We start from the raw sequence: 18,533 nt of genomic DNA on the forward strand, positions 1-18,533 counted from the left end.
GTGGTAAATCTGGAGCTGGGGAAATCCCGGTACGAAAGTATTAATATGATGCTCTATAAAATGACTTTCCAAACGGCTTTTTGTACTAACTAAAATCTCACTACAAGGCTGTTTGCACTTTCACAAGCTTAACTCCCTGCGGCACTCTGAAAATGGAGAGAGGCTCCTAAACGGCTTGGGTAGTTTCAAGAATTTCAGTTTTCATCTTAAATCCTTTTTTCCATTAAGTATCAGTGTGCAAACAAAACTACATTAATAATAACAATCTCATTTAAGTATAAAATTACCAGACTCCTGATGTTGATGCTGCAGGTAGAGAGGGTCTAATTTAAAGGCACCTATTATATCGGATCTTTTTTTCACCCTGTATAAAAAAGAAAGAAATCAAGTTGAGAAATTGAGGAAGTAAAATTGAAGGGATTACATTTCCACAAGAAGTGAAGGCAAATTGAATGCGTTTAAACGGGCGGATTTCCTGAGCACAGCCTGTGCCATTGTCAGTGCTGTTTCACAGCCATATCCGTACTGTACGTACAAGTAGCTAAGCGTAAGGCTCAGCAGGAACGGGCAGCATGACTGCACGACTGCATATTTAAAAACAGACAAGAGACAGACACAGGGGATCTTTTTATGGCGACAGACACTCACACCAGAATGTGAGACGAGCTAAAGCTATGTTAATGTTTGCAGTCGACAGAAGTTGCCTTGAAATTACTGCAGTACAAAGCTGTGGGAAGAGCTGTGGCTTCCCAGACACCGTGCTCAGCCACGCTGAGCTTTGTGGGTGCTGGCCACTGTCGGTCCGTGCGGCGGTGGTGGCAGCAGCAGCCACCGGTAGGGACGAGCCACCCGGCCCAGGCTCGGGCTTCCCTCTTGTACCACCCTGCCCGTAGCTGGATCCGATCGATGCGCGATGGCTGACAGGTACGCTACAGCAGAATGTAAAACCGAGAAGCGTACCTGACTGGGGCCAGCTAGCGGGTGGTGTCACTGGACTGCGTTTCAAAAGCCAGCGTGTGCCTTTCAGAAAGAATAAGCTACATTTTGCCAGTGGGTAAGAACAAGATCTTGCTGGTTTATGCTTCGCTCTATGTGTGAGATTGACTCACCTCTACAAACGACGGGGTTTACAGAGGCAGCAAAAGGAGAAACCAGACATCAAAAAGGGAGAGACTGCTACATGATCATGTTAGGCCTATAGGTATATCACAAAGTAAGCAATAATTATGTCCCCATGGGGACACTCTAAATGGCAAAAGTCCAAACCTTTTATGGTTTTCTGTGCATCCGTTCTTTTACGTTCTTTGTCATGTTTTAGTATCGAATTCTAAGTAAAAATCTAATTGCCAGTATTTTAGCGTGTACGTATACATGCACGGGCCAGTAGATACACCCCGTCTCGTTCACACCTAGGCTGTGCTCACAAAACATCTTATTCGAACAAACAAAAAGCCCTCCTCCCGCTCTAATGGTCAGGAGGGTACCAAGGTTAACAAAGTACTTGCCTTCAGGTATGGAAAGTAGGTAGCTGAAGATAAGGAAGCTTATGCACGTGAAAAACAGTAAAAGACATTCAGAACACGCTCAGTAAAAACAGTAAATCACCTCTTTGTGTGTTGAAAATATCCTGTGGACACAAGGAAGCAACTCTTATCTGAGAGCAGGTTTAATTAGGGTAAGTATTGTGAACAAACCCTAAGTTCTTCACCTGCAGTTCACTTGATATATTTGATTACTTGGATAGATCCAGGTTTCAGTAGCTCATCCCATACACAACTAACCCACGTTACAAGCAATATCATCAGTTGTCTTGCAAGAGCGTCATTCCTTCTCCTGTAACAGGCTGTGCTAAACAGCGGCACACGTAACTATTCTGCAGGAGCACCCGGTCTCTTAGAAGCTATCAAAATGCCGTCATCTTGCGCTTCCTTGGCGATGTGACTGCTTTTTTAAAAGGTGGTGCCTGTTCCACCTGGGGACTTCACAGGTCTTAATCTGGCATCCATGACAAACCATCTGAAAGGATTACTAAAATAAATCCAAAGCCTGGACATCAACGTATATGAACCAGTTGAGTTGCACCTTTATACACCACGTCTAGATTTCACCCTGTGTATTTCAACTTCTTTGCAGTTAAGTGCTTGTGTGGTCTGGTAATGGACAGAAGCGGTGTTCTTAACTTGCTTTGCAAATACCCGTGGTGGACTGAAGGTTCCGGAATATACATTTCCAAACTGTCATTGATAAGCTAGAATTTTTTCAAGGCTTGATGTTATGCTAATAGACCTACTAAGATCTGCCTTGAGTGGCACAGATTCCCCTGTTAAGTACTCCTAATACGAAATGCACAATACAAGTCCTGGTGAATACAGCAATGAACATTTGTGAAAAGTTACTTGCTTGGATTGCACAGCTGCAGCTTTGAACACCCTCACTCTATTCGGTCCATTTTGACTGACGGACACAATAACCAGAAAGGTGACTTCATGTTATAGACCGACAGGAAGGTTTCCCTTCCATCTACAGATAACCATTTCCTATAAGCACCTTCCTTTCAACTCCTGAAACAACCTTCCCAACCAAAAGTTAACGCTTAAACCCTGAAAAGAGTAACAGAAAAGCAAGAACACCAAGGCTTCTTAAGATGGCTGTTTTCACTCTCTCTGAAAGGAGACACTTCTTCGTCTAAAATGGGAACACTAATAATGATTAGTGGCATAATTGGTAATAGGACACTCTTGTACAAAATAGCAATTTTATAATATTCCAGAGCACCAACTAAACGAGTCAGGCAAAACTGACTGGTAGTTTCAAGGCAGAGTCTCTAAAGGACACCAACACTGGAATACGGAAAGTGTACCCCTCTCGGAGTGGCTCTATTAAATTCCTTCTTACAGGAAATTGACTGCTCTTTTCTGTACAGCGAGAAGTCTGAGAATATTTTACAAAAGGTTTATAATGGCATTGCCTCCAAATCCCAAATGACATCCGTGCTACGTATTGCACGGAGCAGTTAAATAGGTACATTACAGATCCAACGGCTAGATTATCTTAATCAACTTGCAGGGAAAAGAAAAGGGAGTGCTTCTTGGAGAAAGTCCTGGGGAGCCTGGGTGATTTAGCAGCCTGTCCGTCAATGGGTCTCAGCCTAATTGGATTCTGAAATGGTGTTCGCTGTTTATTGACCTCTTTCCGTATGATTACAATATCGTGGTTAATACTTCCCACGGATCCTAAGAGAGGACTCTGTACCCTTCACAGTTACTTCTTCTGACCAGGTTCCTTCACCCTTCGTTATTACATTTCACCTTTTCAGGCAGTGTTACAGTTGGTAAGAGAGGTGAATTTTGGACACGGGCCTTAGAAGTAGCTGGACGATGGATTTGGCTTCAAGTCAGCGTTTAACTTGAAATGTACACTTCATTCTTTATGAAGTGAATGGCACCCATACGTAAATGCCTCGCTGAAATGAAGCCTGAATGGCGATAGCGGTGAAACTTTCGCTTTGGGTAAGGAGACATGTTGCAAGGTCTCTTGAGATTCCTTGTAAGGGACTCCTCCTACCTATGACACCAAGCGTTTCATGCAATGGCTTATCTAAACAAAGGCAAGAAACCAAATGGAGAAAAATACTTTCCTCAGTCTTTCCAGATGCCGTGAGTGTAGATGCCTTGTTTTCCTGGAAAGCCAGGTAAAACACTTTTAACATGGAGTTCCACAGGGTTATAGGGGAAAGCAGAATTAATGAGAAGTTAAACTGGTAGGGACTAGACTCTGGCCCCTAGTTGTCCTACACACATTAAAGAGAACGATGGTGTATTTTCTCATTTCTGAGTGGCTACGTTGTTAACAGTGTCTTGGAGTGGTGAGAAAAAGAAGGGAGAAGGTGGCAAAGGAGTTTCATCTTCTCCCTGTTTCCACACACAGAGAGGGACAGCTACTGATGAGGCACTTCTGAACTGGAGTCTGGGGTTAATCACTGCCACTACTGATGAATCAGGATCCAAATGTAAGCCACTTACTGTACAGAAAAGAAAAATTTCATTATGGCTTGGAATATTTGAAGTGCCTACATTGGGAAAACTCTTACATTCAGAAATGTAATGTATTATCCGAATAACAGGCACAGCTGTGCAAAAGACAGCTTTGCTGAGGATTTTACATGAGCCAAAGGTTAACCAAAGGCAACTGAGTGATCACTGTCTCACGTTTATTCTTCTTTTAAATAAGGTGACCTTATTCCGGATGATGTTTCAGAGTCTTCTTTTTTAACATTCAGTTTTTCCTTCTTTTTTCACTTTTGCAGATTTTGTTCTATTCTAACTGAAACGGATGCTTTCATTTATTTTGATAAACAGCCTGCACTTCCTGAGCAGCTGTTTTGCTAATAACTATCATTAGTCGTGCCGCTGGTAGACACTAGGTTCTGGAGATCCCAGTGGGCCATAACAGGACCATCTATTATGGGAGGTCATTATTACTGCTATTAGTACTCCTATGGTACTTTGCTTTGTTTCAAAGTATGCCTACTGCTTCTCCTTTGGCGTCTTTTTTAAATCAAAATGTCACCTCTGCTGTCATCTGGGGAAACTGAAAATCAGTACAAAATGGCATAAATAGTCCTTTTTGAAAACAATCGCTCTTCGTCAGCCAAATCCCAAGCATTTTTAGAAAGGCTTTTGAAAGAGTCAAGGCTCAAGCAAAAAGGAATTTATGGAAAAGAAGAAAAAGCTTTGTTTAGCGTGCTGTTCATTGCATTAACATCCTTCAATGAGTTTTTTTTTTCATTTACGTTTTAAACAGTCCCAAAATGGAGCAAGTATGAATCTGCAGACTTTTCAGGATCTCTCTGTCTCTGGAACATAATGCAGAGCTCAGACCCATTTCAAAATTTTACTGAAACTTGGATTAAATGAAAGAGTGAATTTTGTAAATAATTTACAAGAGCTAAACCTATCCAGAACTCTTCATTTCAACACAGAAATGTAAATAAATGTCTACTGCTAGAAAGGCAGACTAATTTAACATGTGATTTTTGTCTCTTGTAATGTTTTCTTTTACTGTAATACTTACCACATAGCAGAGCAGTCAAAATTCACTAGGAGCCATTTATGAGGATTAAAGTTAAATGAATCTGCAAACTGAGAATGGATAAATAAAAAACAGAATTATGAAAGAGAAAAGGATCCATGTGCTAATGATACAACTTTGTCAAATTGTCAGAGCACACCTTAACTACGAATGAATTCCTGAATTGGGGCTTTATAGATAATCTTCATGCTGATGTCACCTTCCTTAATAACTGTTGTAGTTAAATTTAAAAAATATTCCGGCAGAAGAAATTACAACAGGCTTCATTTGCTGATAAAAAAAGAGACAGAAAGAAATGCTGTATTTGTCAGGGGGGTTTCCCTCCTCTTCTTCATTAGTCCCTACCTATCAGTGCTGTGTTTAAACTTCTGGCTTTACCAAACAGTAATATTTTCTCCACTGATGTGGAAGACAAGGACTTATCTGACTGTCTGAGGGGAGCAGCAGGAAATTGAAGTATTCTTATCTGGGCAACTGAATGCCGAGCAGCTCAGCGAGGCGGGGAAAAAGGAACGGGAGTGCTGTTGGAGGAATATTTCATTTAGCTCTCTTGGTTATTAAACCCTGTCTGTTTGAGATACAGCCACTGGCTCTATCCTAGATGACTTTCAGGATGTAAGCAAAAAATCAGACATAATGAGCTCATTCATTTGTTGAACTTCTTTTCTTGGTTTTGGTTTTTTTTTTCTCTTTTGTGTAATGCAGAATTAGGGTGTTATAAATGTGCCTTTTTGGACATTCGGGAAAAAGTTCCTCTCTTCTGTTTTGTAAGACACTTTGTTGATTCACTGCTCCTTGCTGTTCTGGATGACAGACTTTTACATACGCTGGTAACTTGCATACTCCCAGAATAAACCACTAAAAACTACATAAACATAAGTCATGTAATAGACTGTACAGGGAGTTGTAGTGCAAACTGAAGTGCAGCGTACTCAGAGATTCTACAAGAGCCAGTAATGTTGGATGCATAAGAGATGCACAAATTCTATGGAAGAGCAAGGTTTTAGCAGGCTGCTGGAGAAGAAACACTTCATTCACCTCCACTCCGTTTAAAAGGTGCCTGAACTCAGGGCAGATGAATGCACTCCCGGCGTAGGCCGCATCAATATGCATCCAGATATTTTCCTTATTACCTAAAAAAAAAAGTAATTGAAGGGGAACTAAATTAAACAGCAGATTAAAAAGCCCCATTAATTTGCATGAAACCAAGTGCCTGAGAGATTTTCCTTTGATGTTATTATTTTCCCACTTTAAAATTAAATTAAGAGATTAAATGTTTCTACCACCTGGGTTTCCATTAATACATAAAGATGTATACGTAACATATTCTTCTTCCTCCCCACTTCTAATGGAACTGAGTCCTTCTGTGTCTAGGTTTATCTTATTAATATGAAGCAACATAAAATATTAAAGGATTTTGATTGAAGAACCATTATAAAACACACTTTAAAAAGATGTATCTAGAGAGGAAGTTATCATTTCTGTGGTAAGAAAACTATCTACTTTAGCAAGAGGAGCTAGAGTTTCAGCTGTGCTCCCCACTTCTGACTCATGAATCACAAACACGTGTTTCTAAACAGTATGTTTTCCATATTGATACATGTGCATGCGCACGCTTCTGCGCTACGTGCAGCAAACTCTTTATTTCGAGGACGGAGACGCTTATGCAAAGGCAAGCATTGAAAGGTTAAGAAAGTGCTGGTTTCGATTAGCCACTGAATGGTTTCTGCAGCAGTATTTTAGCATGCGAGCCTCTCCTGTATTCTCTGTAATTCAGTATTCACGCTCTGCTATAGATCACCCGTATTAATGCACACGGTAACAATTCCTGTATTAAACTGTATTAAACACCCTGGCACTTGTCCTGTTCTCTGGCACGAGGAAGGAAATCGGGGAAGGGAGAGGAAGGATTAAGGAGAATACCTGTGGATTTTTGGTGCCTATTTCCCTGCTTTTTATAGCCATTGGAACCAGACAGAAACAAAACCCTTGGTGCAGAGCGGAATTAGAGTTCAGCTTTTCCCTGATCTTCACCATTGCTCTAGATGCCTTGCAGGTAGAAGGGCTTGAAGAAAAATGTTACAAACTGAAGCACTTACAGGACTTTTTAACTGACAGTGCTCCCCAAAATACGCGCCCCCCAAAAACCCCTCGAGGCAACGTCCTCTGTTCTCTTGACCGGTTTGAGAATGCAAGCTTGCTGCTTGTCCTAATATTAGAAAGAAAACTGTAACTGAAGGTCTCATCTGTAAGTAGCCTTATTGAATTTGCACACTGACGCTGCACAATGCCCTGGAAATGACTCAGCGTGGCTTAAACTGCTGTCTGCAATTTTAGAGAGTAAGAGGAAAGACTTACAAATAGGACCCAGCTCTAACAGCTTGTCGAAGGAGCAGCAAGATGTGGTTCCAAGTGTTGCACAGAACTGCAGAGCCAAAAAAACAAAGGCAAAAAAGATTAAGTGTTACAGCAAAGAAAAATATCAAATGAAAAAAACTGCTCGCAAGGGCAATGCTAAACAGAGAGAACAGATGATATAGGGCAAAATAAACTGATCTTAGCCAATACCTATCCTTCAGTGGAACTTTTGAGAATCAATGTTTTTGTCAGAGCTCCCATAAGCAGCCATTGAGACAGCCGCATAAAACCAAATGTTAATATAAAATTGACTGATAAGTAATGTAATATAGTCACAGGATTAATGCTATATTTTGTGTGTTTCCTATGTGTTCCACATGCTTATCATGTGGCCCAATACTAACCTCACATACGCATGTATCATCAAAATGATTTGCAGTTTATGGTATATAAGCAAGCGCTGAACTTGAGCAACTTAAAGGTGCAGGAGTTCCTGTTGGCAGCATGGATCACACACTGTTCCTGCCTGAATTAAAGAGCCACAGCTCTGTAACAGAGCCTTGTAACAGATCTGTGCTCGACGGATCTGCAGCCTGGGACCTGGTCACTAGCAGCGTACGTTCGCTACTAGGTTTGCAAGACTTTTTCCCAGAGAAACTTTTTCTCCCAACTTCATCCTAAAATACTGGAGCCATTCTTCCTTACTGTCTCATGTCAGGTATCCTGCTGCATGACCAGTGGGCCAAAGGCAGAGGCAACATAAATGCTGAAGTTTCACAGTAGAATGCGCATATAACTAGGGGAAAATGAGATACATCCCAAGAATACTGAACTAACTCGATAATCTATTGCTAGAGAGGTAAAACCTCTTTTTGAAGTACACTTTTGAACATTTCTGCATCTATATTAGACCATATACCTCAGAGATATTTTAAATTGCTGTAGGGAGCTGAATTCTTCTGTTTAATGGGAAGTACTCAGATAGTATTTCGTTCATAGAAATTTATGGTCACTCTTAGAGGAAATCAGATCCTGCCTTTCTATAGGGCAGACCTGATGAAACGTAGTCATGTAAACCCTGAAAACGTTTTATCCCTGACAGCGCACGTGTTCCCCCAGTTTCACAGGTAGAGCAATATTAAGAACTATAATCATGTTCCATTGCACCGATAGAAAATATTGGCTATGGGAGAAGTTATTATTAAAATATTGGCTATAGGCAAAGTTATTATTAAAATAAGGAAGGGATGATTCAGTATTTTTTCCATATCAAGCTACTAAGAACCTGAGTTTGAAACAAACACAGATCTGAAAATGAGAAGCGCATTGAATAGACAGTTAATAAAACTTTGCTGCTAACACATTTTTCCCTCAGAATAATCTAATCTTTATCTATACTGGGCCTTCCCGTATACCTGAGACACATGGGGAGAACAGAATAATTACAGTGCCTTGAGGTACATTTATGGCTTCTCTGGAAGTTTAATCATCCTTTGAGGGAGGTGGCTTTAAAAAGACTGCAGGGTATTTTTTTAAAAAGGAGTAAGTTTGCTCCCTTTTTTTACTAAGAGGGCATGCATGTATGGAGTGGCAATATATTTATCGCATTATTGTCTACCTAAGACGTTCCCATGACCAGGAGAAACCTGCATTTCACCTTTAGCTAGCCACAGATCTACAGATTGTGTCAGAAGAAACGGAGGATACCGTGACGAAAATTCTAATTTGTCTCTACCCATAAAGAACAGGGGTTAACCCACTGGACTGGAAAGTACCCAAGTAAAGAGTGCACTACAGACTTAGCTCTGCTTTTGTACATATATCCTATGATAATATGGCGTGGACTTTCTGACAAGATTAGAGCAAAATTATCTTGGCTACTCCAGCAATTAAAATAACGATGGAGATTTCACAACAGAAAGTTACCCATTCTTGTTATTCGTGTCGTACTGCAGTTAAAGTATTCTCCTTCTGATCACGGTAAGGAGTGTGTTGCTTCAATGAGAGCTTACATGAGTTCCAGCATATGCTTAGTCGTTTAAATAATGGCTTGTTCTGGAAAGTCTACCTCAGTTTCTGAAATAATTTCGTTGTCCCCTCTGCAGGTGTCTAAGCCTCGAAGCTACTTGTTTTAATTCTCAGAAACCGCTTAAAGTGACAGCATCTGCTCTTGTCAGGACTCCCATTACCCCGCCTCAGTACTACACAATGAACGTAACTCAATTTGTAACCTGTGTAACACCGGCAAAATCACATTTGTGCAAAGGGCAGGGGACAGGCGGCATCACAGAAATGGGACTGATGGCTCAGTACAGCCTGCAGGCCTTATCCTTTCCAGGTTGTGCACTTCACATTTGACTCAGCCCTGGTTGCGAATACAAAGCAGCCAAAAGGCTTGCATCAGTCATCTCCTGTGTCGCTTTCCTGAAATCAAGAGCTGTGTCAGGGAACATGCATGAATCTTTATGGTGCCTGAGAGCAATGACTCCCAATCTTTTCAACTGGAAGGCCTCCTACAGCTTTTGAAAAAGACGTGGACACATGTTGCACAGTTTCACCACAAAGCTTTTCGTTTGCAATCAACTAAAGTGAGGCAGAGCTTTCAATGTTCTCTTCTTATTTTTATTGTCTCCTACTCAGTTGTTTGCCAGCTTGCGCTCCTCAGAATGTCTGTGGCTTGAAGAAAACTGCAGCAGTTTACTAAACCACCATTCAGGATTTTACAAAACGGCAATCATTCCCAAACTGTGGGTTAAGAACCATCGCCCTAGACATCTGTATATGTCTCGAGAATGCTTCTGCCAAATGGGAATCTGTGGCCAGGATCTAAGTGTTAACGTCTACTGAAGAGATGGCTCCTCTCTCAGTCTAATTCTGATTTATTGTTTCCCGAGTGAGTCCGGATACAAGCAGCCTGCTTCTTCGTACCCTGCAGATCATCATTCAGAAGAGTGACTTCAGCTAGAATCAGAGAGGTTTCACGCTGGGCCTTTGTTCAGCAGCGAGGCGATCACGTTATAGCAGCTTTATACTGGATGGGGTTGTTGAGGTATATTGTACTGTATCGATGCCAGCTGCAATGTATCAGTGTTGACTTACGAAAGACAGCATAAAGCTCACAGGCCACGTTTAGACACGTTCAAGTGAACTCGGCTTGAGTGCAGCGGACCCTACATCTGCATGTAGCGGTGCTTAACTTCGCGGCCTCCACATTTGGGCCCCCCGGTCAGCATTCATCCAACGTAGAGAGGCCTGCCTCAAGCTGGGAGCACAGGGCCCAGCGGAGAACGGCGTTTACGTGTGTGCTTAACCACCGGTTAGCGGTTACAACTAATGAAACGGGCATGACTTCAGCACGCGCTTTAAAGCTCCCCCTTAACTGGTGGCCAGACGAAGGGCTGCGTGTCAGCCACGCTTGGAAATTGTTCCTCGGTAAGTCGTGGCAACTTCGGTGCCTCAACACCTGACAGGGTTAAGTGCTTTGTTTGCACAGTCTGCTTGCTTTACTCTGTGAGAATCTCTCTGTTTCAATTTCTGCAAAAGTATTTTGAAAGAGACAAAGGAACGCAAGTCTGAACTTAGAAATAAAAACGAAACAAAAGTAGAGGTCTGCGTACGCTAATTGGCAATAGCCTTCACTGAACAAAATGATACGCACGTTACTAGTGCTAAAAGACATTGCTGGTGGATAGGAATTCAAAGACTCCTTGTAAAGACAACGCCTCTCCCAGAAAAAGGCTGCCTGCCAAATCCTATGTATGGGAAAAGCAAACCCATAGTTACCAGATTGCTGTAACGAGAGAACCTGTTTCACATCAAGCAATCGCACCCCTGATTCTCCCCTCACCTCTACAAGCAAAGCACTTCTGTCAAGTTCAGTGTAATGATGCCTCATTTATTCATTAAATGTAAGAGCAGAATTGTGCCTATAAGGCATTGTAATTTGCTTCTATTTTCTTTTGAATCCCCTGCAAAACTTTTTTTTTTTTTGCTGATCAAGGAGACGGCATCAGCTTGGATGCAACCAAGATCTCTTCGTTAGGAACGATCTCTCTGCTGTCGCATGTCTCTGCAGGCAGAACAACTTCTGTTAAAACTTTTTCCTTTGACGTTGACTCGCTCCCCTTAGTGAAGGATCAGCAAACACGGGGAGACAAGGAATCAAAGGGCATAAGGTGTTTCCTTGGCAATGTGCCTATCTTTCTCACCACAGCAAAATAACTTAGCACCAAATTACTCAAGAACAAAAGAAATGGAAAGGCTTTTGAAATCTGCAAGCCAGAAAAGGGAGCACTAATACAGCGCATGGACTGCTGCTCCACATGACAGAGAATTAACACACCTTTTGAGTTAAGGGGCCAACCGTAAGGATAATGAGATCTAGTTTAATCTAAGCTGACATGTTTTATGTATACAAATAAATGGAAGACCTGGCACAGGCCATATTAACTCAGACTGAGCCTCTACGGTCTTTGAAAGCCTGCTTTGCACAGCTAAGCAAACAGAGGAAGAAAAACAACCCTTAAATCACCCTTTGTAAAGGTGTCCCTGAATGCATAATCCAGATTTTTTTATTTCTTCTTGCTACACCTAGAAAAATTAATAAGGAAAGAATATTTATGAGGGGCAAGTTGCATTTTTTTTGTTAACGGACGAAAGATGAGGAAAAAACCACATTAAATTTGTCATTAGTGCACGGAGATGTGATCTAGTGCTGTCCTTGTTTTTGTTTAAATTAACTGTAAGAGAAACAAGTAGAATCTTAGATAAGATATTATGAGCTGGTACCATATAAGAGAGAAATAAAACATGCCTTATGGCACATCTCCACTTCAACAGGTGCAGCCCACAGAAGAAAGTTCATTTAGGCAGCCTTACAGATGCTTTGTTTCTCAGTCATAGTCGTCGTCTTCTATTGGAAAGCAATTGATGGGATGTGCTCGGTCATCCCAAGGGCTCGCTAGCTCTAGGCAGGCTAGAAATTAGCAGCGCTCTGCCCATATGAGAAACACTTTTCACCCTAGTCATTCTCACACTACATAAAAACAGACACGAAAGGTTAATAACAAGAAGAATACAAAGATTACATTTTCAAAAGAGCTCGGTGAAATTTAAGCTTCTTTGTCCTATTTGGCACTTAGCCATCCACTTATCCATTAAGCAAGCTTAATCTGCTAATTCTTCTGAAAACAGTTAATAGAAATTGAAGTCACATTAGCCCTTTTCAAAATGTTACCACATGAAAGGAAAGACAAAATCGTCGTCAGACATGACTTTTCTGAAAAAATCATGACATATTTTTGACTCTCTAAAAAAACCCCATTTCTAAAGTTCTCGGTTCCTACAATAGCGGGTGTTTCCTCCGATTTTTCTTCAGTGGAGGCCAGTCAAAACCTATTATTGGTAGCATATCATACCCCTTTACAGAGCTATACAGATCATGGTCTATGTCAAGTTTTGTAGAGGCATAATGCTTGGAAATTAGCAAAAAATCTTGTTGATGGTGTACAAAAACGCAACAGAGGTTACTTACTCCATGAAAAAACAAATGGTAAAGTCTTGCTTTAACTTGAAATATGAAGATGGTGTTCTGAACTGACAGGAGGAGTAGATCTGATGAATAAGCAAATACTCTTTTCGATCAGGTACTTATCTTAGTAGAACCAAACGTTAGAATTGTATCCCATCTAACACTGTTCTGTGTCAAAAACTGGGGGATTATGAGCTTTAGCTACTCAGATACAAACATTTGCTTTTGCTGGACTGCTGTGGAAGCAGGAATCTCTGGACGGGAAAGTGGCCAGATAGCAAGAAATGATGACACCTTAGCACTTCCACAGCCAGATTGCCTATAGCTCACCTGTTAGAGATGATAAGTCACGTACTCACAAATACTCATCTGACAACGTCTGATCTTGCTGATATTTGGGGTACCTTATGGAGGTTGGTTTCTTTGCTAACGTAGTGAGGAGGAGAAACTATTTTTTCTTGAAAATACTTAAGTTGGAGATACCATCATTTATTGCCTTTAAACTTGGTTTATGTGCAAGTCAGCTAGAACATGAAAAACAGAATTATACCTTTGTAAAAGAGGCAGTTCAGAATTCAGGTGTTAGGAGATTATAACGTTGCAGGACTTCATGCCACTGCAAAATTCCCCTGCATTTATTCAACTGTCTAATATAACTTTCAGTCCTTTTACAACATCATTTTTGCTGAGAAGTGCAACCAGCTGCTCACACGAGTTGCTTATACTGCACAGAAAGGTGTGTGAAGAACACTCATGGAACCTGTCCTGGTATTCTAGCTAGGCTGTCTATCGATCCCTCTGTTAGGGACAGATCATCTCATCTACTCATGTCAAAAATGCCTTATCAATCAGAAGCAATAAATCCACTGATCAATTAAAATCCAGTACTCACAAAGAACGGGATAAGACCAGAAGCTTTGTCTTCATCCAAAACTTTCTTTAGGGCTGAACCACAAACACTAAATGTATCATCTGAAGAAACGTTTTTGATCTTCACACCACCAATTAATGCAGCCCTTTCCACTGATGAATGAGCCTACAAGGAAATGGGCAGGTTTTAAGACAGATACCTTTTACTGGAATGTAAAAAGTTCATTTGACTTTGAAAACAAAAAATAATTTCTTTCAAGTAAAGCAATACTTGAGATCCTGGGACTGTTGCATAACAGATACGTACGTCTCCCTCTTTCATACAGATAGACAGACAGACAGATGGACACGCATCCATACATATATACAGGCACACAAATAGACTAATAGAAACCCTGAAGTATTCTTGAAACCATTGCCATGGCGTCATTCAGACAAGAGTTCAATTAACCTTAGTGAGAGCCTTAATTAACATGTTCGCAATTAGGTAGGATTGATTAAGAGCTTCAGGATGTGGCTCCAAATCAACCAGAAGACATGCAGATAATCAGCTTGCCTGATATGATTCAGTTGCTCACTAGCATATTTTTATGGCATACAGCTTTGCTGAACCCTAAGAAAATATACATCATGGTATGGTATAGATTGATATATTTTCTTACATTACCATTTTTTTTAGATTACCCACTGAATAAATTGTGGTTCAGTCATGCATCCATTCATTTTGGTAGGCAATTAAGGATCATTCCCAATATGTTATTTTATTTATAACCCATTTTATTTGAATTCCCCTTAAATATTTTTTTAGAACATGAAGTACATCTCAGTAAATAAAAACAAAGACATCACTAAGAAGTTCTTATAAAATTGTGAAGTACAATACTATAATAACTCTGTTAACAGTAAAAGGTATATATAGCCACAAAATACTCTCCTTCAGAACATGACTAAAAGCAAAAAAAGCTATTTTACCTTCTACCTTCTACAATTTCATTAATTGTCATTAATTTGAAAGAGAAAAGTTCCTCACCTTTTCATATCATGACTATTCTCATTCATAATCTCCATCCTACCCTTGTTGGTTCTTGCTAGTGCCTATGTTGTGGTTCAACCCCAGCCGGCAACTAAGCACCACGCAGCCGCTCGCTCACTCCCCCCCGGTGGGATGGGGGAGAGAATCAGAAAAGTAAAAGTGAGAAAACTCGTGGGTTGAGATAAAGACAGTTTAATAGGTAAAGCAAAAGCCGCACACGCAAACAAAGCAAAACAAGGAATTCATTGACTGCTTCCCATCAGCAGGCAGGTGTTCAGCCATCCCCAGGAAAGCAGGGCTCCATCATGTGTAACGGTGACTTGGGAAGAATAAATGGCATAACTCTGAACACCCGCCCTGTTCCTTCTTCTTCCCCCAGCTTTATATGCTGAGCATGATGTCATACGGTACGGAATATCCCTTTGGTCAGTTGGGGTCAGCTGTCCCAGCTGTGTGCCCTCCCAAACTCTTGTGCACCCCCAGCCTGCTTGCTGGCGGGGTGCTGTGAGGAGCAGAAAAAGCCTTGACTCTGTGTAAGCACTGCTCAGCAATAACGAAAACATCCCTGTATTAACAGCACTCTTTCCATTACAAATCTAAAACATAGCCCCATACTAGCTACTGCGAAGAAAATGAACTCTGTCTCAGGCAAAACCAGCACAGCCTACAAAAGCACTTACTAATTCTATTCTAATTTAGCATATAATCACAGAAAAGATTAAGCCAAAACACAGGTTGAACAAGACCAGATGAAGTTTCTGCCTTTCAACTTCACATATCCCTGGAATGACGTATTTTAAAGGCAGATTGACTATTAACTTGTATCTCAGCAGTGCCTCTTGTTAACGTACTTCGGCAAACTAATTAGGCACCAGCTTGGGAAAATACAGAAGTCTAGACTTGAAATATAACTTGAAATATAACTTGCAAGAGGAGCCTCAGCCAGGATAGCCCAGGCACTAAAACAGACAGGGATCCTCTTCTGTTGTCTGCAAACCCCCAAGCAGTTACTGGGGAAAGCTTGGTTGCCTCTCCTGCTCTGTACTCATTAACGCAAAGCAAAATGATTTCAATGGGATAAAGATTTTCCCCAAATGCCGAGAAGCTAACATGATCTCCCAAGACGTACAGGAGCCGAATTCAGCTTTCTGCTCTGCGTCTCCTTACTGGCCAACTTTTTACCTCCCTCCTAAAGCATTCTTGCAGTGCTATGCTCTGTCGGTGCATGGATTTCTCTCCCACAGAATGGCTTAGGCTTACTTTCTTTTGTGGATTATTGCCTATGAGTCACACAGGTCTGTTCTTAATGCAGAAGGACCGGTGAGCCGGGCAACAATCTGCTTTGAAAGGTCAGCAGTATCTTAAGGCAAATCCTTCGGTAAACATAAGATCCTCTGACCTTCAGTAGGCAGGAAGGCCTGTCAGCCCTCATTTCAGGTCAGCCACTTACATGGGACAAAAAATGAAAACAAATAAAAGGCTTTGTGCATCACTAGGTCAGAGTTTGAGTTCTGGGGCTGGCGGTCTGCCCAACACCGACCTTAGGGCCCCAGGCCAAAAAAGGACAAACATCCTTTGTGCCATTTGAAAACAGTTCTCTTTCCTCATATTGTCTTGTCCTGACTCTTCTCGCCCTACAGGTGTAGTCCCTCTTCCCACCAGCAAAGAGCAAGTGTCCTTTTAACTTGTTCTCCAGGGCTTTTTAACATACGCTCAGTAGTAAATCAAGATAAGCCTGAAACCTGGCCATTTTATTCTGCATAATCAGGTACTACTTCAAACTAAACATCAAGTACTAAGGAAGTTTCTTCTCTCTCACTGACATTTAGATAAGAAAATGTCACAGCTATTGAGAGAAGCAACACTGCTTGGCCCTTCGGTGGGATTAGTGTGTCAGGAAGGTCAGAGCAGCAGAACTCACAAGACTAAAATTTGCTTTCATTAACAGTAAAAGCCTCTCACGGTCCTGGCCTGCTGAGCATTTAGCCTGACTCAGGCTGCTAAATACCACTCACAGTCAGCAATCAAGGATTGTGTTTTCTCTTTTCTTAGAAGATTTCTGAGCTGTATTGAAACATGGAGATCTTAGGAGTGTTTTTCTTTCAAAAAAAGAATCATGTTTTGGGCTTCTTCAAGTACCATGACCAATTTGCTCCCTATTCATGCACTAGGTTTCTCTGTGTGCGTGCACCCGCACCCGTGCACGCCCACAGGCAGAGGATGTATGTGTGTTTGTTTGCCCATGTGTACGTAGGAGGCAAATAACGTCTGCGCGCACGGACACACAAGCCTCGATGTACTAAAGGATGGCCTAGGCATACTCAGCACAACTGAAATTAACACCTTACTCAAGTATCTTTCTTTACTTCAAATGAGCTCTTTTTGTAAAGAAGCAATGCTTAGGTAACACTGACCTCGGGATATTTCTTCTTTGTATTATGGTAGCGCACAGGAGATTCCAGCCCACTTATGATGTGCAATAAGATTTAAACAAGCAAAACCAAAGAGTCACCAATCCAAAGAATTTATGCTTCATTCACCCGCCTATTGAGGTGGCTGAAATTGTGAAGTAGAGCCCCCGTGTTTCCGTGTTTTTGAGGGGTACTCACCTGATCAGAAGTATAGGCCACCAGCCTGCCCATGATGTCTGCTTCTGTTAGCTCAGGCTTTTCTGACTGCACCCGTCTGGTAGCCTTGGTTCTTGCAGCAAGCAGTGAAACCAGGGTGGCCTCGCTTGCACTTCCCTGTGGGGCAAATTGAAGGAAGGTTCAAAAGAAAGACATTCCTGAAGAAGAAAAGCAACATTTTCTTCTATATGAAGCTGCAAAGTTGCGAACAGAAACTGCATAGGAGAAACTGCGCTCTCTCATGCTTTTTAAGAGCACGTGTGACAGCAAGAGAGGAATCTCTATCAGATCTTGGGCCCCTCCTTCCTGATGCCTTTGTCTGCTCTCTTTAATCTCTATGCTTGTCCAGTTTAGGCACCAGCCTTGCAATCAGTGCCAGAAAGCTGGACTCACAGACCTAAACACCTGTGAAGAGGCTCTCGAACCAGGCACCAATCATCTGTTAACCAGTAACAACGGCAGAGTAACTGTTGATTTCTGTTCCTCTGGATTTCTGCACATTTAACTTCCATCAGCATCTGACTGGCAACCCTCATTTCTATCAAGCAACATGCATAATTATAACGCCTATTTCATAGTTAGAGTTACCCTGGGCAAGTCACTTGTTGTGGCTAAGAGAGAAAGAACACTGACAAAGCAAAACAGCGATGATTCAATATAGCTAACTGCATTTCGAAGTATAAGTTATGTACGTTTTCTTCACTAAAACCACACGGGTGAAAGGAACAGCCACACACGCTTTCTAAATTGCCCTTTGACTCACAAAACATGAGTTTAAATTGTGTCTTGGATACGCTGTGACAACAAAGAGGGGAATTTTTTGTATCAGGTGATCTGTAAATTTCACAAGAGAATCCACGTTCCCGCAAATTCTTTTCATGGTTTTCCTCTAGAACAGGCAGGTGAAACATGCTCTAAACTGCTCTTTTAAACTATAAGTAATGGTTTGTAAACACACGTTCCTAAATGTCCATGGTTTTGGGTGTCCATACGCAAGACAGTTTTTAGGTACTTTCAAAGTTGA

General features: G+C 41.4%; 1 protein-coding gene across 5 annotated transcripts in view; it reads right to left on the reverse strand.

Annotated features, from left to right (window-relative positions):
* LOC309597229 (aromatic-L-amino-acid decarboxylase-like) overlaps positions 1-18,533 on the reverse strand; it is a gene marked incomplete at its 5' end in the record, with an annotated part of 44,934 nt that overhangs the window by 15,627 nt on the left and 10,774 nt on the right. For 3 of the 5 annotated variants that reach the window (XM_082326446.1, XM_082326444.1, XM_082326443.1), the window contains 6 exons: positions 288-364; positions 5,074-5,141; positions 6,130-6,224; positions 7,450-7,516; positions 13,872-14,015; positions 17,492-17,626. In XM_082326446.1, coding sequence (XP_082182572.1) covers positions 288-364; positions 5,074-5,141; positions 6,130-6,224; positions 7,450-7,516; positions 13,872-14,015; positions 17,492-17,626 — 586 coding nt within the window. The remainder of the gene's footprint in view (positions 1-287; positions 365-5,073; positions 5,142-6,129; positions 6,225-7,449; positions 7,517-13,871; positions 14,016-17,491; positions 17,627-18,533) is intronic. The other 2 variants (XM_082326445.1, XM_082326447.1) reach the window with 2 other exon arrangements.

Source organism: Platalea leucorodia, assembly GCF_965183815.1.
Source record: "Platalea leucorodia genome assembly, chromosome: 1".
NCBI classification, from domain to species: Eukaryota; Metazoa; Chordata; class Aves; order Pelecaniformes; family Threskiornithidae; genus Platalea; species Platalea leucorodia.